This window comes from Mobula hypostoma, chromosome 1 (assembly GCF_963921235.1).
Source record: "Mobula hypostoma chromosome 1, sMobHyp1.1, whole genome shotgun sequence".
Lineage (NCBI taxonomy): Eukaryota > Metazoa > Chordata > Chondrichthyes > Myliobatiformes > Myliobatidae > Mobula > Mobula hypostoma.
In genome coordinates, this window is record NC_086097.1 from 146,577,797 (window position 1) to 146,605,195 (window position 27,399).

Here is a 27,399-nt window from a genome sequence, read left to right on the forward strand (position 1 = left end):
GAATGCAGCCACTAGAATTGCTCTGTGGGAAAGGATCAAATTCTAGGCTCCTGCCACCGTTCACTACTGAAGGTCTGGGTCCTCTGCAGGAGCATCATGTGCGTACCGTCCAAAAAGGAAACATGAGAGGAATTGGTGTATTGTAGGAGAGCGGATTGATTTGATGGTACAATGAAATTAAAGATGGGAATTGATTGTATACGCTATTACAAATAAAAAAGAAAAAACATCATTAAACCTTGTTCAAACTTTTAAGTTGAAAGTGGTGAAACTGAATTCAGTAAATGGAATCTGCGATGGCAGCAGAACAAAGCAGAAAATTGCTGTAATGGTGTTAACAAAAGCGGAACAGCAGTTTTACTACTGACTTTCATCAGGGAAAAAGAACTTCCTTCCTCTGCATAGTGTGGCCAGCATATGATTCTAACCCATAGATCCTTTTAAATTTCTGATTGCCTATGCTGCTTTGAGGCGTGCACTAGCGGCTTTTAAGAACTGTTAGAGATGGGTAGTGGAAAGACTAACACTAACCAGTGTTACTCTTTCAGTAAGAACAAATAGAAATGTTAATTTTGTGGCTTTAAGTGTGTATAAATGTTTGGTACTTTAGGAGGTATTGCTGCAATTTTTGTTCCCCTGATTTAGAACAACTAATAATTAAATGTAGGCCATTCTGTTTTCCTCGAGAGTTCTAATCTGTGATACTGACTTCAGTTTACGTACCACCAGCAGCTAGTTATAAGTAAGCACTCAAGAACCTGCACTATGCTGTCTGTAACCAAGAAACGGCCCATTCCAACACATTTCAAAATATAGTTGGCGACTTTAACCAGCCCTCTTCGAAGACAACACTGCCCAATCATCACTAGCACGTAACCTGTTGCACCAGAGGTCCCAACACACTAGACCACTGCTATACTATGATAAGGAATACCTATCATTCTTTCCCTAGAATGCATCTTGGCAAGTTGGATCATATGGCTGCACTCTTGCTACCTGCATACAGACGGAGCCTAAAGAGCAAGGCTCCAGAGGTCAAGTCAACCAAGAGATGGTTGCAGGAGGCTGAGAAACTGTTACACGATTGCCTTGAGTCAATGGAGTGGCCCGTGTTCAAGAACTTATCTGAGGACCCTAATGACTTCACCACGGTCGTTACAGGCTTTATTAAAAAAGCTGTGGATGAGTGTGTCCCCATGAAACCATTCAGTGTTTTCCCCAATCAGTAGCCCTAGATGAACAATGAAATCCGGAACTTGCTGAGAGCTAGGTCAGATGCATTCAAGTCTGGAGATCAGGAATGCTACAAGAGGTGCAGGTATGATCTCTGGAAAGCCATCTCTCAGGTGAAGTGGAGATTCCGGACTAGACTGGAATCAACGAGGGATGCCTGACAGCTGCGGCAGCGTTTGGATACCATAAACTACAAAGCCAAATCTTGCGACATAAGTGACAGCAGAGCTTTGCTTCTAGATGATCTCAATACCTTCTATGCTCACTTTGACCACCAGAACAGGGAGGAACCATCACAAACCCCTGTGTGTCCCAGTGATCCTTTGGTCTCAGTATCTGAAGATGACATGCGGGCTCCCTTCAAGAGAGTGAATCCAAGGGAAGTATCCGGTCCAGGTGGAGTATTGGCTGAGTACTGAAAGCCTGTGCAAACCAACTGGCTGATGTATTCGTGGATATCTTCAATCTCTAGCACTGGCAGTGTGTGCTACCCAACTGCTTCAAGCAGGCTTCAATCATACTGGTGCCCAAGAAGAGCATGGTAACCTGTCTAAATGACTGTTGCCCAGTGACACTTGCATCCACAATGATGAAGTGTTTTGAGAGGCTGGTGTTGAAGCATATCAGCTCCTGTCTGAATGGTGACTTGGATCTGCTCCATTTCACCTACTGAAGCAACAGGTTTCCAGCGGATGCCACCTTGTTAGCACTTCACACAACCCTGGAGCATCTGGACATCAATGATGCATACATCAGGATGCTCTTTATCAATTATAGCTCAATATTTAACATCATCATCCCCTCAAAATTAATCAGTAGACTCTAATACCCCCTTGTGCAATTGGATCCTGGATTTCCTCACTTGTAGATCCCAGTCAGTTTGGATTGACAAAAACATCTCCTCCACAATCTCAATCAGCACAGGAGCACTATAGGGATGTGCACTTAGCTCCCTGCTCTACTCGATTTACACCTATGATTGTGTGGCTAAGTACAGCTCCAACACCGTATACGAGTTTGCTGATGACACCACTGTTGTGGGCTGTATCAAAGATGGTGATGAATCAGCATACAGGAGGTGAGATTGAAAACTTGGCTGAGTAGTGTAATAACAACAACCTCTCACTCAATGTCAGTATGACCAAGAAACTGATTGTAGTCTTCAGGAGAAGGAAACCAGAGGTCCACGAGCCAGTAATCACTGGAGGATCAGAGGTGGAGAGGGTCAGTAACTTTAAATTCCTGGGTGTCACTATCTCAGAGGATCTGTCCTGGACCCTTCAGGTAAATATTATTACAACAAAAGCACGACAGCACCTCTACTTCCTCAGAAGTTTGTGGAGTTTGGCATATCATCAAAAACCTTGGCAAACTTCTATAGATGTGCGGTAGAAAGTGTGCTGACTGGCTGCATTATGGCCTGGTATGGGAACACCAATGCCTTTGAGTGGAAAATCCTACAAAAGGTTGTAGAATCGTCCGAGTACATCACAGGTAAAACCCTCCCAACCATCGAGCACATCTACATGAAACACTGCTGTAGAAGGTACAGATGCCTCAGGACTCGCACCGCCAGGTTCAAGAACAGTTACTACCCTTCCACAATCAAGCTCTTGAACAGAAGGGGGTAGCTACACTCACTTAAGGACTGTTATATTGTTATTTCATGCTTGTAATTTATTGCTATTTATTTATATCTACATTTGCACAGTTTGTTTACAGTTGACAGTTTGTGATGCTTACAGTTTATAGTTACTGTTCTATAGATTTACTAAGTATGCCTGCAGCAAAAGAATCTTAAAGAGTTGTATGTAGTGACATGTATGTATTCTGATAATAAATTTTACTTTGGACTGTGAAATAAATGCGTAACAGCTGATTGTGTTACTCTGAAGAACTAATTCACACCTTAAGAAACAGGCTACACGCACAAAATGGTGGAGGAGCTCAGTAGATCAGGCAGCATCTATGGAGAGAAATAAACAGTCGACATTTTGGGCCAAGGCTCTTCATCAGGACTGTCTTTTCCCTCCCTAGACACTGCCTGACCTATTGATTGCATTGCACATGATTTCCAGCATCTCCTGCATTTGTCAAAATGTCTGCCTTGACATCAGGTATTCACCACAGCAGTCAAACTGCTTGGAGGTGAGTGGTACACTGGACCTTTTCAAGTCTGAGACTTCCAAGATTTTCCAAAAAAAAATACTTCTTCAGATGGCCTGCATCTTTCTGACTTTTCACACCTTTTTTGGCTCTCCCGTTGTCTTGCAATTAAAAATCTTTTCACTTTTATGTTTCCCCGATTATGATTACAGGAGTGCACCTAGAAGTCACTTTACAGCTCATCTAGAACACAAATACAGACCTGCTCACTCTTGCCTACAAGCTAGTACATTGACTTTCTACTACACTCTCCCCACAAACCAAACACATAGCCCCTACGCCAGCAATTATCGTGTGCGTACACCATTCCTCAGTCCACAGACCCCACAACTTCCCCTTTCTACACACAGTGCAGCACTCTTGCATCAACAGGTATCCCTCAACAATGTCACACAGAAAACACCCCATATTCACAGTCTGTCAATGACTAACACCCTCTCTCATTCCCCATCCCTATCATGTACATGCCACACTACAACCCCATCCCTGCACACCACTCATCACCTCTTCCTTTATCCCACATTGTCACACCACCATTGCCATATAGACTATCCACATACCATAGCAAACTCAATTCCCCACATACCACGTGTTGACCTCCAATCCCCCATCCCATATACACCATGCCAGTACTCTTCCTCAATACACCGCTCTTAATCTTTCATACTCTGCCCACTGGCCCATTCCTCTTCCATATCACACAATACTTTCATACCAATGACAGAGAAACCATCAGCCCTTGTCCTATCTTTTGTAGCGACTAGTGATCCAGAGTCAGTCGGGGAGTAACTCGGAGATTAAAAAGCAGAACCTCATGTAATCTCTTGATCAACACTGTTGCTTTTTTGGAGTGATTTTATAAAAGGGAAACGAGTATAAGTAAATACATCATGAACCAGCTGCCTTGCATCAGCCTACCTGCCATCAAGGATTTATATACAGAAATATGCTGGGGGAAAAAACCAGCAATATCATGAAGGATCCCATACCCTGTGCTCCCACTCCCATCAGGGAAGATGCTGTGCAGCATCCACAGCAGGACCACTAGACTCAATAACAGTTACTTCCCTCAAGCTGTCAGGCTGATCAACACCTCTATTCATTAACCCACCCAACTATATCCCCCAGCATCACTATTTATCATTTTCTGTCAGAGTCACCTTGTGTACAGACACGCCTGCACTTCCACCACTTTATGGACATACAATCGGTCCATAAGCTAAGCTTATGTATTTATATTTATTGTATTTATATGCTTATGTTCTTTATGTTTATTTTCTTTAATATTGCACCAGATCCGGACTAACAATAATTTCATTCTCCTTTGTGCTTGTGCATTGAAGAATGACAATAAGCAATCTTGAACATAGCCAGCCCCTGTATCAGTGTGGGGAGGTTTGCAAGTGCATGGGAAAGGGTTTAAACCAGTTTGGCAGTGGGAATTGGGATGTAGTCTTACAATTGGAGGATGATTGGAACAAGTGTTTGGGAACGAAGTAAGCACTTACTGTATATGGAAACTGATCAAGAGGAAATATAAGATAGACCTTTTGGTTATGGTACAAGCTGACAGAGTGTGGTGAATTCAGTAAGTGAGCCAGGGTCACAAACATCTCATGGAAAATAATCTTCTGACAATAAAGATCTGACTCAAACAGGTCAGTGTTTGATGCAGAAATGCTGGACATTCATCTCCTTTTGCTCATGGTATATAGCAGTCCCAGTACCATGGTATATAGTAGATCCATTCCATTCATGGAATAAATTATGGGGAGAAGACAATAATGTGCTGATACGATATATGGAACATTGAAAGTTATTGCCTATACCCATGTGGTTCAGGAAAGATATTATTGAGAAGACGATGGCAATGTTGCTTAGGGAGAGAAGGTATCCAGAAAAAGTGAAGGACAGACTTTGTTTAGTTAGAGTTAACTAGGTGCTATAATGGCACTGATTCTGTGGACCATTATTCAGTAGAAAAGACATAGGTGAACATACTTGTGGGCAAATCTCAGAAATGTACAAAACAACAGTGATAATAACGGGGAATATAAATGATCCTAGTACCGATTTGGACATGAATAGCACAGGAGTAGAATTTCTGAACTGTATTCTGAAGAACTTTCTGAATCAATAGGTTCTGGTCCTGGCAGTATCACAAGTTGTAAATGAATTATGGAAAAGGATTAGCAACAAGTCATATGAAAGTTAGGGGTGGCTACAACCAGTGGATGAACCTGTTCCAGATGAATTAATCAAAGATTGCCAGGCAAAACTGAAATTATACAAGGGATGGCTTTAAAAACTGTTGTGGCTTTAAAGCAGTATATGCATTCCCTCCAGTGGAAATGGTAAGACAACCAAAGCCAGAGTTCCCTATATGATGAAAGAAGTAGAGCTCCAGAGTGTATGTTAGGTTGTCAGTATAAATGAGAAGCTTGAGTGTAGAAAACTAAGAAGGAACTGAGAAAGGAAATGTGCAAAGAGAGAATATGCAGCTAGACTTCCAGTTAATAAAAAGGGAACCTAAACGTCTTCCATAGGTATGTAAATAATTAATTAGAGTTGGGGAGAGGATATTAGCAGCTAAATTGAAGGTATGCCGATGATTGCAGAGGGCCTGCTGAGCTATTAAAGGAATATGCATGCATGTTTTCACCAAGAAAAACCCTGTTGTCTTGGTCAAATAAGAAAGATTCTAGTCTTGTGCGACAGGCTCCAAAATACAGGAAAGGTAGCAGAAGGACTGACAAAACTTAAAATAGATTAAGTCAAGGCCTAGGAGGTGATGCATGATTCATTCTAGTTTGTTAAGGGACAAAATGTGCAGACAGAGAACATAATCTGGTTATCTTTAGGGTAAAAAAGGACAAGTGTTGTAGACGTCACACAATTATTGGATAAAGGAATTTTTTTTTAAAAAAAGCACGTACATTTAAATCAGTTACTTCAACCTTGAAGGGGTTAGATTAATTAGTGGAAACCAACACATATTTTAGAAGGATTGTCATGTTTAACACATTTGAATAGGTCTTTCATTGAGAGAACACAGATCGTTATTAAGTAGTAAATGGTGTGTGAGGTTTTAATAAGGCACAATAAATAATTAATAAGCCTTATTATTAATAAAGTCATAACCATGTAGTAAACAGGAGTATGACAGCATACTGTTTTAGCTGTTAAGACAGTTGTGACAGATAGGGTTGTTTCCTGGACTGGAACAAGGTGGAAAGTATTGTTACTCAGAAATGAGGGAAGGGTTTATTGCTTTTCCTGACATTTCTGTGGATTTAAATATACAGGGAACGTTCAGAATTGTAGAGAGTGCAAAATGTGTAAGTTAGTGAGAGGCGAGAAGGATAATGATATATCTCAAAAGGACATAAGACTAACTGGGAAAATGGTTGGACATGTGGCAACGATAATTAGAAACATAGAGAACCTACAGCACCATACAGGCCTTTCAGCCCACAATGCTGTGCTGAACATGTACTTACTTTAGAAATTACCTAGGATTACCCATAGCCCTCTATTTTTCTAAGCTCCATGTACCTATCCAGGAGTGTCTTAAAAGGTCCTATTGTATCTACCTCCACCACTGTCACCAGCAGCCCATTCCACGCACTCACCACTCTCTGCATAAAAAACTTAGCCCTGACATCCCCTCTGTACCTAATTGCAAGCACCTTAAAGGTGTGCCCTCTCATGTTAGCCATTTCAGCCCTGGGAAAAAAACCTCTGACTATCCACATGATCAATTCCTCTCATAATCTTATACACCTCTTTATCATGTCACCTCTCAACCTCTAGCGCTCGAAGGAGAAAAGCCAAGTTCACTCAACCTGTTCTCATAAGGCATGCTCCCCAATCCAGGCAATATCCTTGTAAATCTCCTCTACACCCTTTCTATAGTTTCCACACCCTTCCTGTAGTGAAGTGACCAGAACTAAGCACGGTACTCCGTGGGGTCTGACCACGGTCCTATATAGCTGTAACATTACCTCTCGGCTCTTGAACTCAATCCCACATGTGATGAAGGCCAATGCACCATATGATGCCTTAACCACAGAGTCAACCTGCACAGGAGCTTTGCATGTCCTATGGACTCGGACCCCAAGATCCCTCTGATCCTCCACACTGCCAAGAGTCTTACCATTAATACTATATTCTGCCATCATATTTGACCTACCAAGATGAACCACCTCACACTTATCTGGGTGGAACTCCATCTGCCACTTCTCAGCCCAGTTTTGCAACCTATCGATGTCCCATTGTAACCTCTGATAGCGCTCCACACTATCTATCCGCAACACCCCCAGCCTTTGTGTTACCAGCAAATTGAGTAACTCATCCCGCCACTTCCTCATCCAGGTCATTTATAAATTGATGAAGAGAAGACATCCCAGAACAGAACCCTGAGGTACACCACTAGTCACCACCCTCAATGCAGAATATGACGCATCTACACCCACTCTTTGCCTGCTGTGGGCAAGCCAATCCTGGATCCACAAAGCAAGGTCCCCTTGGATCCCATGCCTCCTAACTTTCTCAATAAGCGTTGCATGGGGTACGTATGTAATATTGTATTCAATTAAATGTTAAGGAATCTTGCATGCCAATATCGTTGGGAAATTTCATTGTCTGGTTCTTCGTGCTAAAATTCAATGATTGTCAAGCTGCCCAATGATTGCTAATTTTAATTTGGTTTTCTCTTTCAGATCACGCTAAACAATCTTATGAAAGAGCAGGAAAAGGTGGAACATACCCACGACAATTTCCATTTTCAAACCACCGCAAAGACTACAGTGATGGTTAGTTAAGGAACAGGATTTTTTGAGATTCTAGATGTTTTTGCATTCATATCATGATAGTATATACATTTCTCACCCATGTCCAGATACTAACGCTAGATAGCTTTAAATTTCTTCTACTAGATTACTTGCCATGGCAGATACTTCCTTGAGCACAGTAACTTAGAACCATCATGATCTACAAAAATATTTGATCATGTTAATTGACCGTAACCTATAAATGAGGAAGCTGCAGCTTGTTCCATTTAAGGAGATCTTAATTTTGTTGCATTTATTTATGGGTAATTTTCTGTTGATAGTAGGAACATACATGGGGGAGAAGAAAAATAAATATCTGGCATATTGTTCAAAAGTACCTGGTGGTATTTCAGAAGTTCTGAATTAGAAACAAAACTTCTCTTACCGTTTTGGGTCATTTGGTTCTTGCTCAATGGAGTTGCAAGGAGACTATAATGTCATCAACACTAGAAATAACAAATTTCCCCTTGCGTCAGAGTCTAGAAAGTGAGTGTTGGCAGGCTGTCCAAATTTGAACATATCCTGTACCCACCCAGTGATCATATGTGCATTCTTTCCAGTGGGAGTCAACATATAATACTTTAGAATGGGACTTATGTGTCTTTGTTTTCCACCTTTCTGCGTGGAAGGCACTTGCTCACTCTCATTACTCTTTCTAAGATTGTCTTCACACAAATGTGCAATTAAACCTTAAGGCTAAAGTGTATAAGGGTCCATGCACTTGACAAGTGAACAGTTGGATCTGTTTTAACATAATAAAATCTGGACAACACTCTTCCTCAGCCTCCACTGTATTTTCCACTGCTCAGCATGCTGTGTTTATATGTAGACCTATTTAATTACCAAGGGATCATTTTTCTTAATGAAAGATTGTCAGATAAGTCCAGGTGTTTGTGAATCTAAAACAAGGCCTGAGGAGTTTTTTGTTCTCCCTTTGGTATTGCATATTGGCAGTATGCTTCATTATAAAAAATATTTATCTATTTGGATTAGTGGTTAAACAGGAAGTTATAGTTTCATGTTCTACAACTGTACTTAAGCTCATATTCTTGGTTGATGATTCAATGCATTAAGGACAAAGAAAGCTATTGTTAGAAATGCCATCATTTTAACTGTTTATATGAATGATTCTATGCTGCTACTGGAACAAGAACAAAGAGTATTAAGCCACAAAATTCAGCCTTGTATGAAGGTGCAGATTTTTTCAAACTTGGTGTCTGATGAGCGCATTTATTTGAAGCATGCCTAATGCCTTTTAGTAACATGCAAATATGGCTGATCATGACATCACTGAGCATGCAATACTAGCCTGAAATCAAACCATTTGGAAGTTAGCACTCCAACTAATGATTTAATTTCACACAGCTGAAAATGTGTAAATGTTTGACAGTTCTTATAAAGTTCATTAAAGAAGGATGCAGGCGGTGAAAGGCTTTGTGCGATTTTGAGGCTCCTGCTCAGATCTTTTACTCCCAGATATGGGAACTGTAGTAGACATTTCCTATGAATTGCAGCACAGCTTACAGAAAGAGCCAAGTATATGCAGAGCATGGCAGTGGAGCAAGAAAAGTAAGAATGTGCTTTCTTAAGGGTTGGGAAGTTCAAGGGGGATATTAGAGGAAGGTTTTTTACTCAGAGAGTGGTTGGTGTGTGGAATGCACTGCCTGAGTCAGTGGTGGAGGCAGATACACTAGTGAAGTTTAAGAGACTACTACACAGGTATATGGAGGAATTTAAGGTGGGGGCTTATGTGGGAGGCAGGGTTTGAGGGTGGGCACAACATTGTGGGCCGAAGGGCCTGTAGTGCTGTACTATTCTATAGTCTAAGAATGCATAATAGCTCCAAAGGGAGCTTCAGGTTCTTCTATAAATGAGTTCCTCGCCTGCTTGATCCATTTTCAGTGGTTATTGGTTGTAAGCAGCAAGTGAATTTGAAGGCATCTTGAAGACTTTTCCAGAAGCAAAGGTTGTGGCTGAGTTACACATCATCTTATCTATGGTCAATTTTGGAGGCAGTCAAATTTAACTGTATTTTCTCAGCTCTTGAATGCTCTGGGCAGCCCTAGTTTCTCTCATGATAGACTTCACGTATTTGAGTTGCCTTCCAGATTTGCCTAGATACAGTAACAGTACTTCAAAAGCAATTACTCACTACAATGCACTGTAGAAATTGTGAGTGTGTGAATGTTTAGAGTCATAGAAAAGTACAGCACAGAAACTGGCCCTTTGGCCCATCCAGTCCATGCTGCACCATTTAAACAGCTGATTCCCATGGACTTTTACTGGACCATAGCCTCCATAATCCAACAATCCATGCACCTAAATTCTTGTTTTATTTGTCTTTTTCTTCCCTTCAGGGAGAAGGACTTTTCCACGAAGCTTCATCCATCAAGAAAATCTTTTCCAACTAGTTCCTTCCATTCGGTCACATAGTACCAATGGGGACAGCATAGGGATTACTTTGCAGTCTGATGACAACTGGACCATTCGATGGAGCAGCGAAGATAAAAATTGTTTCAAAATTCATGATAGGCATTTGTCTTCAGCGTGTAAGTAAATCCATAGCACTTTTCCCAAGGGTAAACCAGAGCTGAAGTATCATGAGAGTTTTAAAATACGATTAAAAAATTTAAAGAATGGTTCGAATTTCAATGATGACTTTTTAGCTATTTTCAAGGGTGAAAATCCTCTAATTTTAGTTTGTGCTAGAGCTCACAAAGAAAGTATATTTACAATTTTATGATGCTGTTAAAATCTACAAGCATAGAAATGCTAACAATGAAAATATTATTGCAGGACCTCACCAATACACACAAAGTGCACGTTGATGGAATAAATCCAGGATATTTTTAGACTACAGTGAAGAGTACATAGGGCAAAAGTTACTCCAGTTGTTGATAAGTGTAGTATAGTAAATCATAAATTGCTATATAATCTTTCTAGTGCAGATAAAGTATTGAAATCCTTTTGCATAGTGCAATACACTAAGGTGAAAGAATTATTTCACTATCAGGTTTTAAATCGTGTGGAGTTGGCTACATGTACGCATTTATGTCAGAGGTTATGCAGAGCAATCTTTGACATATCCTGGACAAATATAGTTGTATGCCCATATTTCATAAATCAATCACTCAGCGAAACACAGCTTAAGAAGACAACAGGGTTATCTTTTTAGCATCGGTTGACGGAGACCAGCTTTAAATAGTTTACTGATACAGAATCCCAGGCTCAGAATTCCTGGTAGGCATACTTTTAGGGATTTTGCTCCTGTCTTTCATCACCCTCAACCGTTCCACTTAACTGGAGATGTTTTTTGGTCTATGGTTGTGTGATTGATAAAGCCCACCCCGAATGGCCCTGAGCCCCGCCACTTCTTGGTTGTTTGTCCTTTGCCTCATGTTTTTCAATTTCTTTATGCTCTAAACCTTAGACTGGAGGCCTAATCCTCCTTCGCCCACCAAGCCCTTATCCCCAGATTGATTTTGAATACAGACCCTCATCACCCTGAGATCATTGCTCCCCTGGTGCTTTACAACACTGCACATTCCTGAGGTGCAGTGCTACCTTGTATTTACGGATGTTGAAAATATTTGGCATACTCCCATGTTTTGTTTATTCCAACAATCTAGATATTATATCAATTAACACATTTACATTGGTATGATATTTTGTATAAATTCAAATATAAACAAGTAAATCTGGGGCTTTCTTAAAGCAGTCAGCTACTGTATCTTTCCCTTTGTGTAGTTTACAATGACATCATCTTTAAATGTGAAGAATAACTGCATTTATTTTTAAGCAAAACTCATTTTCTGCAAACGCTAATATTATTGTAAAGGATTCTAAAAGGCATTAGTTCTATTCCAGGATATAGAGAAGTTACAAATTTATTAATGATGGGGTTATCATTTTAAAAGAGCTGGTCTAATTAAAGCGCACTAGCTTTCCTCTCCAGTCATCATTTGAAAGTTAAACAAAAACAGAGATAGGAAATATTACAACTGAAGCTCTTTTGAACTTAATTCCAACAGCACCGAGAGCTCCCATCAACTGGAGGCTAGGAAAATTTCTTGGACGGGGAGCATTTGGAGAAGTTTACCTGTGCTACGATGCTGACACGGGTAGAGAACTAGCAGTCAAGCAAGTGGCTTTTGATGCAGATTGCCAAGAAACAAGCAAGGTCAGTGATTGAGTCAACTTGCTCGTGTGTCGTGTGATCTAGATCTCACCACAGACCACATCATCCCCTCCTTTCCACTTTCTGCAGGGATCACTCTCTCCATAACTGCCAGATCCACTCATCCCTCCCCATCCATTCCCCTCCCTCCCCAGTCCCTTTCACCTATAACCATAGAAGGTGCGACACCTGCCCCCTCATCACAGTCCAGGACTTGCAACAGCCCATCCAGATGAGACAACTTTCATGTGCCAATACCCTGAACATTATTTATTGTATTTATTGCTTCTATTGTCTCTTTTATATCTGATACCATTATATCCAAGCACCTTTGCTTTATCCACTATGCCCTTCTGTATCTCTTAGTTGTCGGTCATTTTAATTTTCTTCCCTATTCCCATACTGACATGTCTGTCCACAGCTTTCTCCACTGCCATTTTGAGGCTCAACACAGACTAAAGAAACAGCATTCTCTGCTTGGGCAATCTGCAGCCTGACAGTATGGACATTGAATTTCTTCCACCTCTAGTACCTGTTCTCTTGTCTTCTTTCTATTTTTCTCTCTTCTTAATCTACCTGCCCCCCCCACCATGTCTCCTTCCCTCCCTCATCCTCTCCATCTATGCATCACTCACACACCTCTTGAACCAGCTCCCCTCCTCACCTCCCTCACTTTATCCTTTCTTTCCTATCAGACTCCATCATCTGCAGCCTTTTATCACTTCCATCTATCACCTCCCAGCTTGTGATGCTATTTCCACTCTCCCCTCCCCCATCAACCTGATCCACCTGTCTCCTTCTGAGCCATGCACCTCCTCTTCCCTCACTTTTCGTACTGAAGCTGGGATTGGTTTATTATAGTCACTGGTACCAAAATACAGTGAAAAGTTTGTCTTGCAAGTTGTTTGTACAGATCAAATCATTACACAGGCACTGAGGCAGAACAAAGTTAAAACAATAACAGAATAAAGTGCAGCAGCAGCTACAGGGAGTGTGCGCGATCAAAGCAAGGTGAACTGTGAGGTCAGAAATTGATCCTGTAGTGCAAGAGGTTTATTCAGTGGGATAAAAACTGTATGCCCTCAATCTTGCAGCACACACACATGCTAGAGGAACTCAGCAGGTCCGGTAGCATCTATGGAAATGAATAAACAGTCAACATTTCGGGCCAGGACCCAAATGAAGACGTTCAACTGTCCACTTTCATGCATAGGTGCTGCCTGACCTACTAGTGCTTTGTACATTGATTTAGGTTCTTCTTGGGCTTTGCTGATATTAAGCAAGAATCTGGGGCAATCACGGAACATAATTGCACTTATTCCAGGAAATAACTACTGTATGTATGATTAGTAAAGTTTAAGAGATTTTTGTTCATAGATTCTCAATCTACCACTTTTTAAAGTTTTTTTTTAATTCAGTTTGTGTAAGGTCTCATTAAATATTGAAAGATTTGTTTTTGACTAATCAGTAAAGGAAGAAGAGATGAGCAAGTATATTTAGAAGATAGAAGCATATTCACCATTTCAATGTGAAAACACATTATAAGGGAAATTTTTCCAGTGTGCTTGTGCAAGTTATTCTTAGGAATGGGTATGAGCAATTTGGTCCTTCATTTCCTGAGCAGAGATATCAGTAAGAAGTGGGTTGCAGAATTAATATTAATATGACAAGTATTTTAAAGTTCAGGGTGGTATGTGGACTCAAGGGAGGATTTCCACAAAAATAAATTACCCAATCAGTGTATGATTTCCACAGTGATCACATATGGTCCCATACACAGGAGATTCTAAGAGGAATTTTACTGCTTGCTAAAATTATAACTGATAACCTCTTTTCAAATAGAATAATAAATTAATAGTGTGCAAATGGAAGCTGGGGAATGTGCATGCAATATTAAATATTGTTAATTCAATTGAAGAGAAGCTTGCTGCTTGACAATTGGTTACTTTTCTTATTGTTGCAGGAAGTCAACGCTTTGGAATGTGAAATTCAGTTATTAAAGAATCTTCGCCATGATAGGATAGTGCAGTATTATGGGTCACTCCGGGACTCAATGGAAAGAAAGTTGTCAATCTTTGTAGAATATATGCCAGGTGTAAGTATTGACTACTTGCTTTTAGTTACTCTATTTTCATATGGCAGCATATGTCTTAATCAATTCCTTTCCCCACTGTTTTAACAGGTCCCAGTATTTTCTAGGACTTCATTGATGTACATTGGGAGCCTTCTCAAACAAGCTTCCATTGGTTTTAATCATACACTCCATGCAGTTACTTTAAAAGAAAGCCCCATAAGTCACAGTGGCAATGGGCTGCAGACACCTAACAAATCCTCGTGTTCACATTTAGGATGAAGACGTGAAAAACATCAGTCACTAAATATTTGTGTGGAGGGAAAAGATCCCAAAGAAGGTGCATTCCTTTATGTGAAAGAAATGGTCAGCAGGATATATAATTATTTTAGAGACCACATCATAACCATCATAATCATTGATCCTGATGATGTTCACTGTCAGACAAGGAGCAATCCTGGTCGATTATTTGCACCTCTGCTTCAATTGATATCAGCTGTTACAGCATAAATGCTAGATGATCCTTTGCCCTTCCTGTTGTTTGTACTTCAGTCCTAAAATGTGCAATGTATTTAAGTTAGATGAGGCTTTTTTTTCATAGTTCAAAGTAGATTTATTGTTAAAGTATGTATACTAAATACAACCTTGAGATTCATCTCCTTACAGGCAGCCACAAAACAAAGAAACCCAATAGAACCCATGTTTTAAAAAAGGCCATCAAAACATCCACTGTGCAGAAAAAAACAAATCATGCAATCTCAAGAAGTAAGCAAATAACACTCAGAACTGAAGTTCACAAAAGTTCAAGAAGTTCTGCTTTGCCTTCTAAAGTCTGATCATCTGTTTGATTTGGATCACAGCTGTCAGTGTTACCATTAACCATACACCATACAAAATGTTAGTCAACATTCCCATTCCTCATTATCGTGCATTGGAGTGTAGAGTACAGGCAATTAGATGAGAACAAATTCAAAATATTGTTTTATATTCTCCTTCACATATTAAACAGTTCATGAGGATAAAGCATGAGGGCACGAAATAGAACACGAGATTCTGTAGATGCTGAAAGTCTTGAGCAAAACATAGGAAGTGCTGGAGGAACTCGGCAAGTCAGGCGACATCTATGGGAGGGAATAAACGATCAACGTTCTGAAGCGAGGCCCTTCAGGGACAATAGACAGTAGGTGCAGGAGTAGGCCTTTCGGCCCTTCGAGCCAGCATTGCCATTCACTGTGATCATGGCGGATCATCCACAATCAGTACCCTGTTCCTGCCTTCTCCCCATATCCCTTGACTCCGCTATCATTAAGAGCTCTATCTAACTCTTCCTTGAAAGCATCCAGAGAATTGACCTCCACTGCCTTCTGAGGCAGAGCATTCCACAGATCCACAACTCTCTGGTTGAAAAAGTTTTTCCTCAACTCTGTTCTAAATGGTCTACCCTTTATTCTCAAATTGTGGCCTCTGGTTCTGGACTCCCCCAACATCAGGGACATGTTTCCTGCCTCTAGCGTGTCCAATCCCTTAATAATCTTATATGTTTCAATCAGATCCCCCCTCAGCCTTCTAAATTCCAGTGTATACAAGCCCAGTCACTCCAATCTTTCAACGTATGACAGTCCCGCCATCCTGGGAATTAACCTCGTGAACCTCCGCTGCACTCCCTCAATAGCAAGGATGTCCTTCCTCAAATTTGGAGACCAAAACTGTACACAGTACTCCAGGTGTGGTCTCACCAGGGCCCTGTACAACTGCAGAAGGACCTCTTTGCTCCTAAACTCAACTCCCCTTGTTGTGAAGGCCAACATGCCATTAGCTTTCTTCACTGCCTGCTGTACCTGCATGCTTACTTTCAGTGACTGATGAACAAGGACACCTAGATCTCGTTGTGATTCCCCTTTTCCTAACTTGACACCATTCAGATAGTAATCTGCCTTCCTGTTCTTGCCACCAAAGTGGATAATCTCACGTTTATCCACATTAAGCTGCTTCTGCCATGCATCTGCCCACTCACCCAACCTGTCCAAGTCATCCTGCATTATCTCAACATCCTCCGCACATTTCACACTGCCACCCAGCTTTGTGTCATCTGCAAACTTGATAATGTTACTTTTAATCCCTTCATCTAAATCATTAATGTATATTGTAAATAGCTGCGGTCCCAGCACCGAGCCTTGCGGTGCCCCACTAGTCACCACCTGCCATTCTGAAAGGGACCCGTTAATCCCTACTCTTTGTTTCCTATCTGCCAACCAATTTACGATCCGTGTCAGTACCCTACCCCCAATATCATGTGCTCTAATTTTGCCCACTAATCTGCTATGTGGGACCTTATCAAAGCTTTCTGAAAGTCCAGGTACACTACATCCACTGGCTCTCCCTTGTCCATTTTCATAGTTACATCCTCAAAAAATTCCAGAAGATTAGTCAAGCATGATTTCTGCCTTGTAAATCCATGCTGACTCGGACCAATCCTGATATGGGGGACACCCCCCATTTTCCACCCCATAGATATGCCTATTGTGCTGAGTTCCTCCAGTATTCTATATGAATTAGTCAAGGCTCAAAATAGCAAGTGTTGTCTTGCCATAGAATGTACTGAATGTCATTCGCTTTGAAACTAGAACCAAGCAAACAATGGGCAACAAAATGGGGAAATTAATACAATTAACTTACACTATGGCTTGTGTTTTAAAAGTCCTATTATAAATGTCGCCGCAAACACCAACGAGGAAATTCTGTTGTGTCCTCAAGATTGTTTTTTTTTGCTTATAATGTCCTTATAAGAATGCTGAACCCCCTAGAGCAGGGGGCTCCAAGACTATTAGAAGCAGAATAAGGTTTAATATCACTGACATATGTTGTGAAAATTGTTGTTTTGTCACAGCAGCACATTGCAATATGTAATAAAAAAACTATAAATTGCAATAAGAAGTATATATAAAAATTAAAAACATAGTTCAAGAAAGGAAATTGCCTTTTAAACTCACGAGAGAGCATAGGCCATCAACTTTTTGCTGTTGATATTTCTGTAGCAGGCAATTTCTTTTTTACGAGGCCAAGTTGCTAGCTGGACGCTCAACCTAGCACGGATGGAAAGCATGCAAGGGAGCCGGCTGGATTTGAACTCCGGAGCCTTCGTTCCGAAGTCCGGTGCTGATGCCACTACGCCACCAGCCGGCATAGTTCAAAAAAAGGGGGGGAAAATAGCGAGGTACTGTTCATGGGTTCATTGTCCACTCAGAATCAGATGGCAGAGGGGAAGACGCTGTTCTGAAATGACGAGTGTGTGTCAGGCTCCTGTACCTCCTCTTTGATGGGGAGGCTAGTGTACATGATGGAACTGACTGAGTTTGCAACTTTCTGCATTTTTTTTCAATCCTATGCATTGGCCCTTCCATACCATACGGTGATGAATACTCTCCATGGTACAAATATAAAAACTTGCGAAAGACTTTGGTGACATACCAAGTCTTCCCAAACTCCTAATGAAATATAGCCACTGTCGTCATCGAGGGATCAGAAGTGGGAAGGGTGAACAGTTGCAAGATCCTGGGTGTCATATCTCTGAAGATCTATCCTGGGTCCAACACACTCTATGCAATTACACAGAAGGCATGGCAGTGTGTGTGTTCCCTCGACATTGAATAGAAGATTACGGTAGCAACACCGCTCCACCAGCTGATCTCTTTTGCTCATGTACGCCTCCTCGCCACCACCTGAAATTCTGCCAACAGTAGTTCTGTGTTGGCAGATTTATAAATGGCGCTTGAGCTATGCCTAACCACCCAGTCGTAGCTATAGACGAAGTAAAGCAGTGAGCTAAGCCCACATCCTTGAGGCACACTCGTGTGGATTGTCAGCGAGAAGAAGATGTTATTTCCAATCTGCAAATACTGTGGTCTCCTGGTGAGAAGGTCAAGGATCCAGTTGCAGATGGAAGTAGAGAGGCCTGGGTTTTTGAGCTTGTAATTAGAACAGAGGATATGATTGTGCTGAATGCTGAACTGTAATCAATTAACAGCAGCCTGACATAGGTATTACTATTGATTAGGTGATCCAAGGCCAAGAAGAGGGCCAGTGAGATTGCATTCACTGTAGACCTATTGTGTCGCTAGGCAATATGCAGTGGGTCCAGGTCCTTGCTTAGGCAGGAGTTGATTCTGGCCATGACCAACCTCTCAAAACACTTCATCACAGTACATGTGAGTGCAATTGGGCAGCTCACCCTGGTCCACTTGACCACTGGTACTGTTGTCGCTCTTTTGAAGCAGGTGGGAACCTCCGACTGCAAGAGGGAGAGTTTGAAAACATCCTTGAACAGTGCCACCACTTGACTGGCACAGGTTTTTGGTGCTCTACCAGGTGCCTGACACCTTGTGAGGGTTCACCCTCATGAAAGATGTTCTGACATCAGTCTCCGAAACAGAGCTCACAGGGTCACCAGATGCTGCAGGGATTTGCTTTTATTCTCCCTTTCACAAGCATGCGTAAAAGCTGTTGAGCTCATCTGAGAGTGAAGCATTGCAGATGTTCATGATGTTAGGTTTCGCCTTGTAGGAAGTAACGACCTGCAAACCCTACCAGAGCTGATGTGCACCTGATTCAGTCTCTAACTTCAAATGAACCAATAACTAACCTACGTATTGCAGGATATTGCAGGTTATCTGTTTAGTAGCATCGAAGGAATATTGGATTCTCTGGATGGGCCTTTAAGTGTTCTCAAGCTCATCATTATTGTGTTTGCAATGAAAAAAGATCCAGATTGTTAGAATTGCAGGTGAGGAACTCAATAGTAGTTACTGCAGCCTTTTCTTTGTGGATTGTTCATCTTTGATTCAGTTTAGTTATGTTGTCTAAGGTTCAGTTTGAAGATGGAGAAGTCATTGGAGGGAGAAAGCTGATGGAGAATCGCTTCCTTCTTTTCTATGGCTTAGCATAACTTGCATTATTTTAAACATGGGATTATGCAATGACTTATTTTGGCTTCAATTGCTAATTTTGATTCATTCAGGGCTCTGTCAAGGACCAATTAAAAGCTTATGGAGCTCTCACTGAAAATGTCACCCGAAAGTACACCAAACAGATACTAGAAGGGGTTTCCTACCTGCACAGCAATATGATTGTACACAGAGATATTAAAGGTATGTTGTAAATGTTTTTTCCCCCCACACATTAGGTGTTTTACATTAGTAACTAGTCACTAATAAATCTGTGGTTGTCCTTGCCTTAGAGAATATAAAGGTTGATGTTTGTCATTTCAAACAAGGGATATGTCTCTACTACTTTGGACAACTAATTGCATCTTTGTCCCACTGGGTATAACCGCTAACTGCAGAATATTAGTGGTGCAGAGATGGCTTCACTGAGATGAATTGAAATTCTGAAGTACAGGCATTAAGCTGATTTCACTCATTAACTTATCACCAGCTTATCAACTTAAAAACTTACTACCAGCTGAGGGAAGGAGCGAGGTAAAGGTGCCTGTTGAAAGCCATAAAATACAGGAGCTGAATTAGGCTATTAGGCCTTCCGAGCCTGCTCCACCATTCCATCATGGCTGATTTATTATCCCTTTTAACCGCATTCTCCTGCCTTCTCCCTTTAACCTTTGACGCCCTGACTAATCAACAATCCATCAATATCCACTTTAAATAGACTCAATGACCTGGCCTCCGCAGCTATCTGTGACATTGAATTCCATAGACTCACCACCCTCTGGCTAAAGAAATTCCACCTTATCTCTGTCTAAATGGACACCCCTCTATTCTGAGGCTGTGCCCTCTCGTCCTAGACTCTCCCACTATTAGAAACATCCTCTCCACATCCACTCTGTTTAGGCCTTTCAATAATCTACCTACTCTCCCAGTTAAAGCTAAGGAAACCCATGACACTATTCAAAGAAGAGCAGAGTGAGTTTTTCTCAGTGCCTTTGTCCGTATACATCACCCAAGCAAAATCTCTAATGTAGGTTATCTGACCATTATCACATTGCTGTCTTTGGGGTGTTAGTGTGTCTTTCATATTATTGTATGCATTAGGGTTAAGGTTCGGGTTATGTAGTCTTAGGGTGACAAGAATCCTAAAGTATTTATTTGCTGCAGAGAACGTAGGAATATTCTGAGTAAAATACAAATGATTTACAAGTGAGTCCTAATGAAGGATCTTCAGCCTGAAATGTTAACTCTTATTTTCTCACGGATGTGGCTTGACATGCTGAGATTTTCAGCATACTCTGGATTTACTTTCATCATTCTTTCGTTTTCAGTTCACAGTTATCATTTGAATATTTTTGGGTCGACGATTTTTCATTTGAATATAAATTGCCTTTACTAACTTTCTCACAGTCTATGTTTCTCAACTGTTGTGATTATTTGTTATTTCTTCTTCCTTCAGGCTTTATGTAACTTCACCAGCATGTTAACGTGTTCCAATCCACTGTCTTCAGATCTGCAGTTTCACTTTGCAGATTTGATCTGCAAAACAATTACTTGGGCTTCAGTGAATAAAAACAATGTGATACGATCAAAAGGATCCCTGAGTCAGTCACATGGACTGCATTGCATGTTTGTGCTAATTATGGCAATGCTCAGCTCGTCCTTTAGACAAACAGTGCCAGGACACTGTTTTAAAGTTAGACTTGGCATAACTTCAATCAGTGAAGTTGTTTGCCTCTTGTTTTATTAATCTTGGAGACTCGTTCACCATTAGCAAAGCTGGTATTTGCTCCACATCCCTAGTTGTCTTTGAGTAGATGGTGATAGTCCTTCCCTTTGAACTACTGCTGTCTATTTAGTGAACATGGCAGACTGCTCAACACTTCAATGAGCAGCAAAGAATTAAAGCAACACACACAAAAGGCTGGAGCAACTCAGTAGTTCAGGGAGTGTCTGTGAAAAAAAGTAAACAGTCAACAATTCAGGCCGAGACCCTTCATCAGGACTGGAAAGAAAGGCGGAAGGAGTCAGGCTAAGAAGGTGGGGGGAGGAGAGGAGGAAGTACTAGGAGGCAGGTGATAGGTGAAACCGGGAGAGGGGGAGGGGTAAAGAGCTGGGAAGTTGATTCTTGAAAGAGATGAAAGGCTGGAGAAAGGGGATTGTGATAGGAGAGGACAGAAGACCATGGACGAATGGGAAGGGGGAGGAGCACCAGAGAGAGGTCATGGGTAGATAAGAAGAGAAAGTGTCAGAGGGAAACAAGAATGGAGAATGGTGAAGGAGAGGAAAGGGAAGTAATTACCAAAAGTCTGAGAAATCAAATCTGTCTTCAAACACCATTTAACATGGACATATGATGTTCTTTCAACCAACAGCAGGTTGAATTGTTTTACTCCCTCCTACTTCCCCAACAGAGACTGCCCTCTGGCATAAGCAAACCTCAGTGTCCAGCATTTATCCATTTTAAACTCTCACAGGTTCGTTTGCATACATGCCCAAAATTAAGTCATAATTAAACAACAATAACCTCCATCATATCAATTAGATAGATAAAGAAGTTCCATTCTGCTATATGCTTTGTTTTGTGCCTTGCATTCTGAAGCAGTTTGCTTCTACATCTCCTTTTAATCAGAACACACTAGCTTAAAATGTTGCAGTGCATACATTGGAACGTGCCTGTGCCAACACTCCATTTCCTGCCCATTTCAATAGTGTTCCACCCTCTCTATAAGGTGACATCGCCCTTGCTGATAACTTCTTGCTAGCACAAAGTTGGATCAAGCTGTAAGGAAGTAATTCTACTTTTTTATTCTACAGGAAGGGCTGGGAGAAAGAAGTGGGAAAATAATTCTTGGTCTGAAGCAATGACCAAGGCCTCAGCCTTTAACATTTTTAAGAGCTTAGCAGTTTACAATTCCTTTTTATTTATTATTTTTGGCATGGTAACCAAGAGGAGTAAAGGAGGGACAGTGACTGGGCCTTATGGGAAGGGAGAATGTTGGGGATGGATGAATACGGAGCATGGAAGTGGAAAAGAGGCTGAGAAAATATAGCTAAATATAGATCATTATTGGTTAGATAGGTAGTTGTGATTTCATCTGATGAGGCCATAAGGCAGCAAGCAAGCATATATTTTGCTGATTTGTGAAGGATAAACTACAGTGCAAACTCAATGTAGAACAATTTGGGGCAACTTTAACATCCTCATTCCAAAGACGGCAGCTTATCTACATTGTATTTTAATCACTTTATGGGTGAAACTTACATTTACTAACCTAATTTGCACTTAGCTGTATTTACAAAAGATAATGCCAAGCCGTCACTTATTGTGAGATTGGTGGCCATGTTGCGCTTGTTGTCAAGAACTAATCTGGGATAGTGCAGTGTAAGTCCTGAATGCTTGTCTCTGGTAACAATTCATTCAGTTTCAGGAACATCTTTGCCCACAACCTAATTTGCATGAAGCAGCAATTTTGGGATGATCTTGCTGCATTCCTGTAACTCAGCTCCGATCTTCCAGAAGTGTGTTAACTTTATGTCCTATATCTCAATTTTTTTTCCGACACTGTATAAAATTGATGGCCTATTCCACCCAGAACTGAAATTCAAACCTTGGATCTTATTTACTACCAAAGTAACTCAACTTAAAGCTTTGCTAGAGTTTGTGTTCCATACTTTAATTATATCTATGCTCAGTTATGTAAAAATTATTCTTACTACCCCTGTGTTTTACATCATTCCTCTCAAATTCAGAATTTGCCCATAATCTGTCAGACAAAATTGATTTAGTTTTCACTAACTTGAGGTTAATTGGTCATTGTAAATTTTCCCGTGATTAGGCTAGCATTAAATTGGAGGAACACACATCAAAGTTGCTGAGGATGGGCTTACTGGGTGGTGCAGCTCTAAGGGCCAGAAGAGCCTACTCCACCCTGTATCTAAATAATAATAATAATGATACTGGGATCTCTGTTATGGACCTAACAATCTTCTCCTTGCTATATGCAGTAATCTTGGATAGAGGTTAAAGGTCAACTTGTAAGAAGTAAAATTCTACAGATTTGTAAAAAAAGAATAATGTTAATGAAGGTAAACGTTGGTTACTTACAGCCAAGAATGATGGAGCACATAAACAAGTACTTTGTTTCAGTTTTCATAGAAGACACAAATACCTTTGCATAACAACTAGGGAGTGAAGGCACCAGTAAAAAAAGCAGAATCACCTACGTTCTGTCCACCAGAGAAAGCAGGAGCTCCCAGTGGCCACATATTTTAATTCCATGTCCCATTCTCATTCTGATATGTCAATCCATGGCCTCCTCTACTGTCAAGATGAAGCCACACACAGGTTGAAGGAACACCACCTTATATTCCGTCTGGGTAGCCTCCAATCTGATGGCATGAACATTGACTTCTCTAACTTCTGTTAATGCCCCTCCTCCCCTTCTTACCCCATCCCTTATTATTTTTTTATTTTTTCCTTTTTTTCTCTCTCTGTCCCTCTCACAATTACTCCTTGCCTGCTCTCCATCTTCCTCTGGCGCTCCCCTTTCCCTTTCTTTCTCCCTAGGCCTCCCATCCCATGATCCTCTCCCTTCTCCAGCCTTGTATCCCTTTTGCCAATCAACTTTACAGCTCTTAGCTCCATCCCTCCCCCTCCTGTCTTCTCCTATCATTTCAGATCTCCCCCTCTCCCTCCCACTTTCAAATCTCTTACTATCTCTTCTTTCAATTAGTCCTGACGAAGGGTCTCGGCCCGAAACGTCGATTGTGCTTCTTCCTATGGATGCTGTCTGGCCTGCTGTGTTCCACCAGCATTTTGTGTGTGTGTTGCTTGAATTTCCAGCATCTGCAGATTTTCTTGTGTTTGCGAATTAATGTGTTTTCTCTCTTTCCCAGAGCTGATGAAGAGTCTCATACTGAATACCCTGCCCAGATGTTGTTTGATCTGCTGATTGTTTCCTGCGTTTTCTGTTTTTATTCCATAAACCCCTGCATGAAAATTCATACATGGACCTTGCTCATACTTTGTCAGTGTTGAAAAAGGCTAACATCATCGATTTGTTATTTATTTCTATTTTCATTTACAGTTTGTTGTCCATTGATCCTGTTTACAGTTACTGTTCTATAGATTTGCTAAGTATGCCCACAGAAAACGAATTTCAAGTTTGTATATGGTGACATGTATATACTTTGATAATAAATTTTACTTTGAACTTTGAATTTTATGAACTTTGAATATTCATGTTAACTGATTCCCAGTTTAAATGCTTGAATTTCAGTACCATCCAGGACAAAGCAGTCCTGTGGAACAGTACTACTTCCAGCATCTGAAACACACATCCACTCCACCACTGGCAGATCATTGCTGTACTTTCTCTAAATAGTCCCAGCTGCAGCAGCTCACCAGGTCTTGTTCAGCAGCACCTTTTAGGGCCCAAATTCCATCCCTTGGAAGGGCAAGAACAGTGCGTATAAAGACAATCGTCATCTTAAAATTCCACTCCAGATCATGTGACATGCCATTGTAAGTTCAGAATTGTGGAATTCCTTACATACCAGCACTGTCGGAAGTACTTAGACTGGAGCAGTCCAAGAACAAAGCTCAGTAAATGTGTCTCATGTACACCTGGGATCTGTGTCTCAAATGTGTCTACTTGTACTGAGAACAGACTTTCTGAAAGCAGACAACAGTTTCTGGTGTACTTACGTTTATAATCTTATTTGAGTAAAATAATCATCAAATGCTACTGCTGTAATTTCTCAAGTACACTTTGAAACAATTCACGAATGCTGTCATTTTCTCATTGCAGGTGCCAACATATTGAGAGACTCTGTAGGGAACATCAAACTGGGCGACTTTGGGGCCAGCAAGCGTTTGCAGACTATTTGTATGTCAGGGACAGGCATTAAATCAGTAACAGGAACACCCTACTGGATGAGCCCTGAAGTTATTAGTGGAGAAGGATATGGCAGGAAAGCAGATGTCTGGTAGGTATTATATTGAGAACAATGTAAAAAAAAGAGTTGTTATGGACTATGTTTCATTGTAAAAACATTTCTTGGACCTATAAAAAGAACATGTAATGATCCAGTGAATACAGTACAGTGAAGAGGTGAACATGAAGGGACTCCACTTTATGAATGAAGATATTAGGGACAATAAAAGCTAAGTAGAAATTAGCAAACCATGAGTTTAGAAGAAACATTGGGACATATCTTTTATGCAAATGAAGTGATGGAAATCTCTGTCTTTTCTGTTTTGAGCAGAAAAGTTTCAAGATGAATTTATTAGTGTTGGTCAAAATGACAACGAGAAGTAATCTTTTATATTTGATGTAGAGCCAGAACCAGATTTAACATGACTGGCAAAATATCTAGAGGGGAGATGTAGAGAAACTTCTATATGGAATGAGTCATTATTTCAGTTGTTCCACATGAAAAGATGGCACAAGCAGCTTCTATAGTAATTTCCTAAATGGAATTGGATAAAAGAAAGAATTGCAGGACCATGAAGAATATTTTGGTGGTTGATGCTAAGTAATAGGGCTCTAAGAAAGAGAGAAGTAAAACCTGGAATAGGCCTGTTTTTTAAAATCATTGTAATGTAAGAAAAAAAAATTATGAAGCATGACACTTACTTGCAACACAAGAATAGTTAATAACTGTACTGATGCTGTTGTTATATTTTGAATATTGTTTATGTGAGTCTTTGAAATTGTTGTCTTTCCAATTTATTAAGGAGCGTCGGGTGCACCATTGTAGAAATGCTGACCGAGAAGCCCCCATGGGCAGAGTTTGAAGCCATGGCAGCTATCTTCAAAATTGCCACTCAGCCAACTAAACCCCAGCTTCCAGACAGTGTCTCAAACTCCTGCCGTGGGTTCCTGAAGCAGATATTCGTAGAGGAGAAACGGAGACCATCAGCAGATGAGCTTCTGAGACATGCCTTCATTCAGTATAACCCACTGTTTGTTTGAAGAGTATAATGTTGGACTTTGAAATTGGTGTTGACTCTTTTTCACGGCTCTTTCCAAAATGATAATTTTTAGCATTGTACATATTATTTGTAAACAAAGAAAAGCACAAAACTTAACAACAGTCCAATGTATTTGCACATTTTGTTTTTCCCTCCTAGGACAGTCCCTCATCTCTACTAGTGCTCTAGTATAAATGAGGAATGACGTAAATTTTCAACGCAGAAGGAAAAGTAGGAAATTCTGTACAATTCTCAGATATTGTGCTTGTATTTGCGCATTTTCCCATGATTTTTCCAGAACAAGACCATCTCATCTTCATGGAATATAAACAGTAAATGTACATTGTGCAGTATAGTCAAATGAAGTTACCATGTGACTGACAGATTATATTTTGCAAAGGAAAGTTTGGTGCCAAAATGCCCTGGATTCATCTTCCATTCCATGTTTTCATATATCTGTGAATAAAAGAAAAATAGTTCAGACCTTTGACATACTTGCAGCGTAGTTAATTGATTTAACAAAAGATGTTAGGCTCTTAATACTGAAATGCTCTAATTCTGAGCCTTTCTTTATTCATTTTTCTATTCTACTGTTGACTTGTATATATTATTGACTTTTAAATATAACTGTTTATTTGAGAGCTATTTTGTATAAAAACATGTAATCCTCCTTTCAGTTGATGGAATTAAAGGATCATTGAATTGAACTGGTAATTTATATCAATATATTTGAATGTGTTAATGTCTGAGCCAAGTAAGCAGAAAAATTGTAGAAGTCTGACCGTAATCTTCCAAATCTCTTTGAATTATGGTGTTCTGCCAGAGAACTGGAAGATTCAGATGTTACACCTACTTTTTACAAAGAAAATGGTGGAGGGGTAAGCTCAACGATTATAGAGGAATATAACTGGAGAAACCTTAAGAGTTTTTGAGATGAGGAATTTGTTCCTGTTTGTAAATGGCATTGTGCTAGGAAAATATATCACTTGTCTCTCAACACGAGG

The 27,399-nt window shown here is 40.5% G+C and overlaps 1 protein-coding gene across 2 annotated transcripts in view; it reads left to right on the forward strand.

Moving 5' to 3' along the window:
• Window positions 1-27,102, forward strand: part of map3k22 (mitogen-activated protein kinase kinase kinase 22) — a 114,348-nt gene extending 87,246 nt beyond the window's left edge. For both annotated transcript variants that reach the window (XM_063057596.1, XM_063057606.1), the window contains exons 11-17: window positions 8,121-8,213; window positions 10,589-10,780; window positions 12,263-12,411; window positions 14,372-14,503; window positions 19,494-19,623; window positions 25,230-25,407; window positions 26,159-27,102. In XM_063057596.1, coding sequence (XP_062913666.1) covers window positions 8,121-8,213; window positions 10,589-10,780; window positions 12,263-12,411; window positions 14,372-14,503; window positions 19,494-19,623; window positions 25,230-25,407; window positions 26,159-26,396 — 1,112 coding nt within the window. In that variant the 3' untranslated portion in view covers window positions 26,397-27,102. The remainder of the gene's footprint in view (window positions 1-8,120; window positions 8,214-10,588; window positions 10,781-12,262; window positions 12,412-14,371; window positions 14,504-19,493; window positions 19,624-25,229; window positions 25,408-26,158) is intronic.
• Window positions 27,103-27,399: the final 297 nt, after the last annotated feature.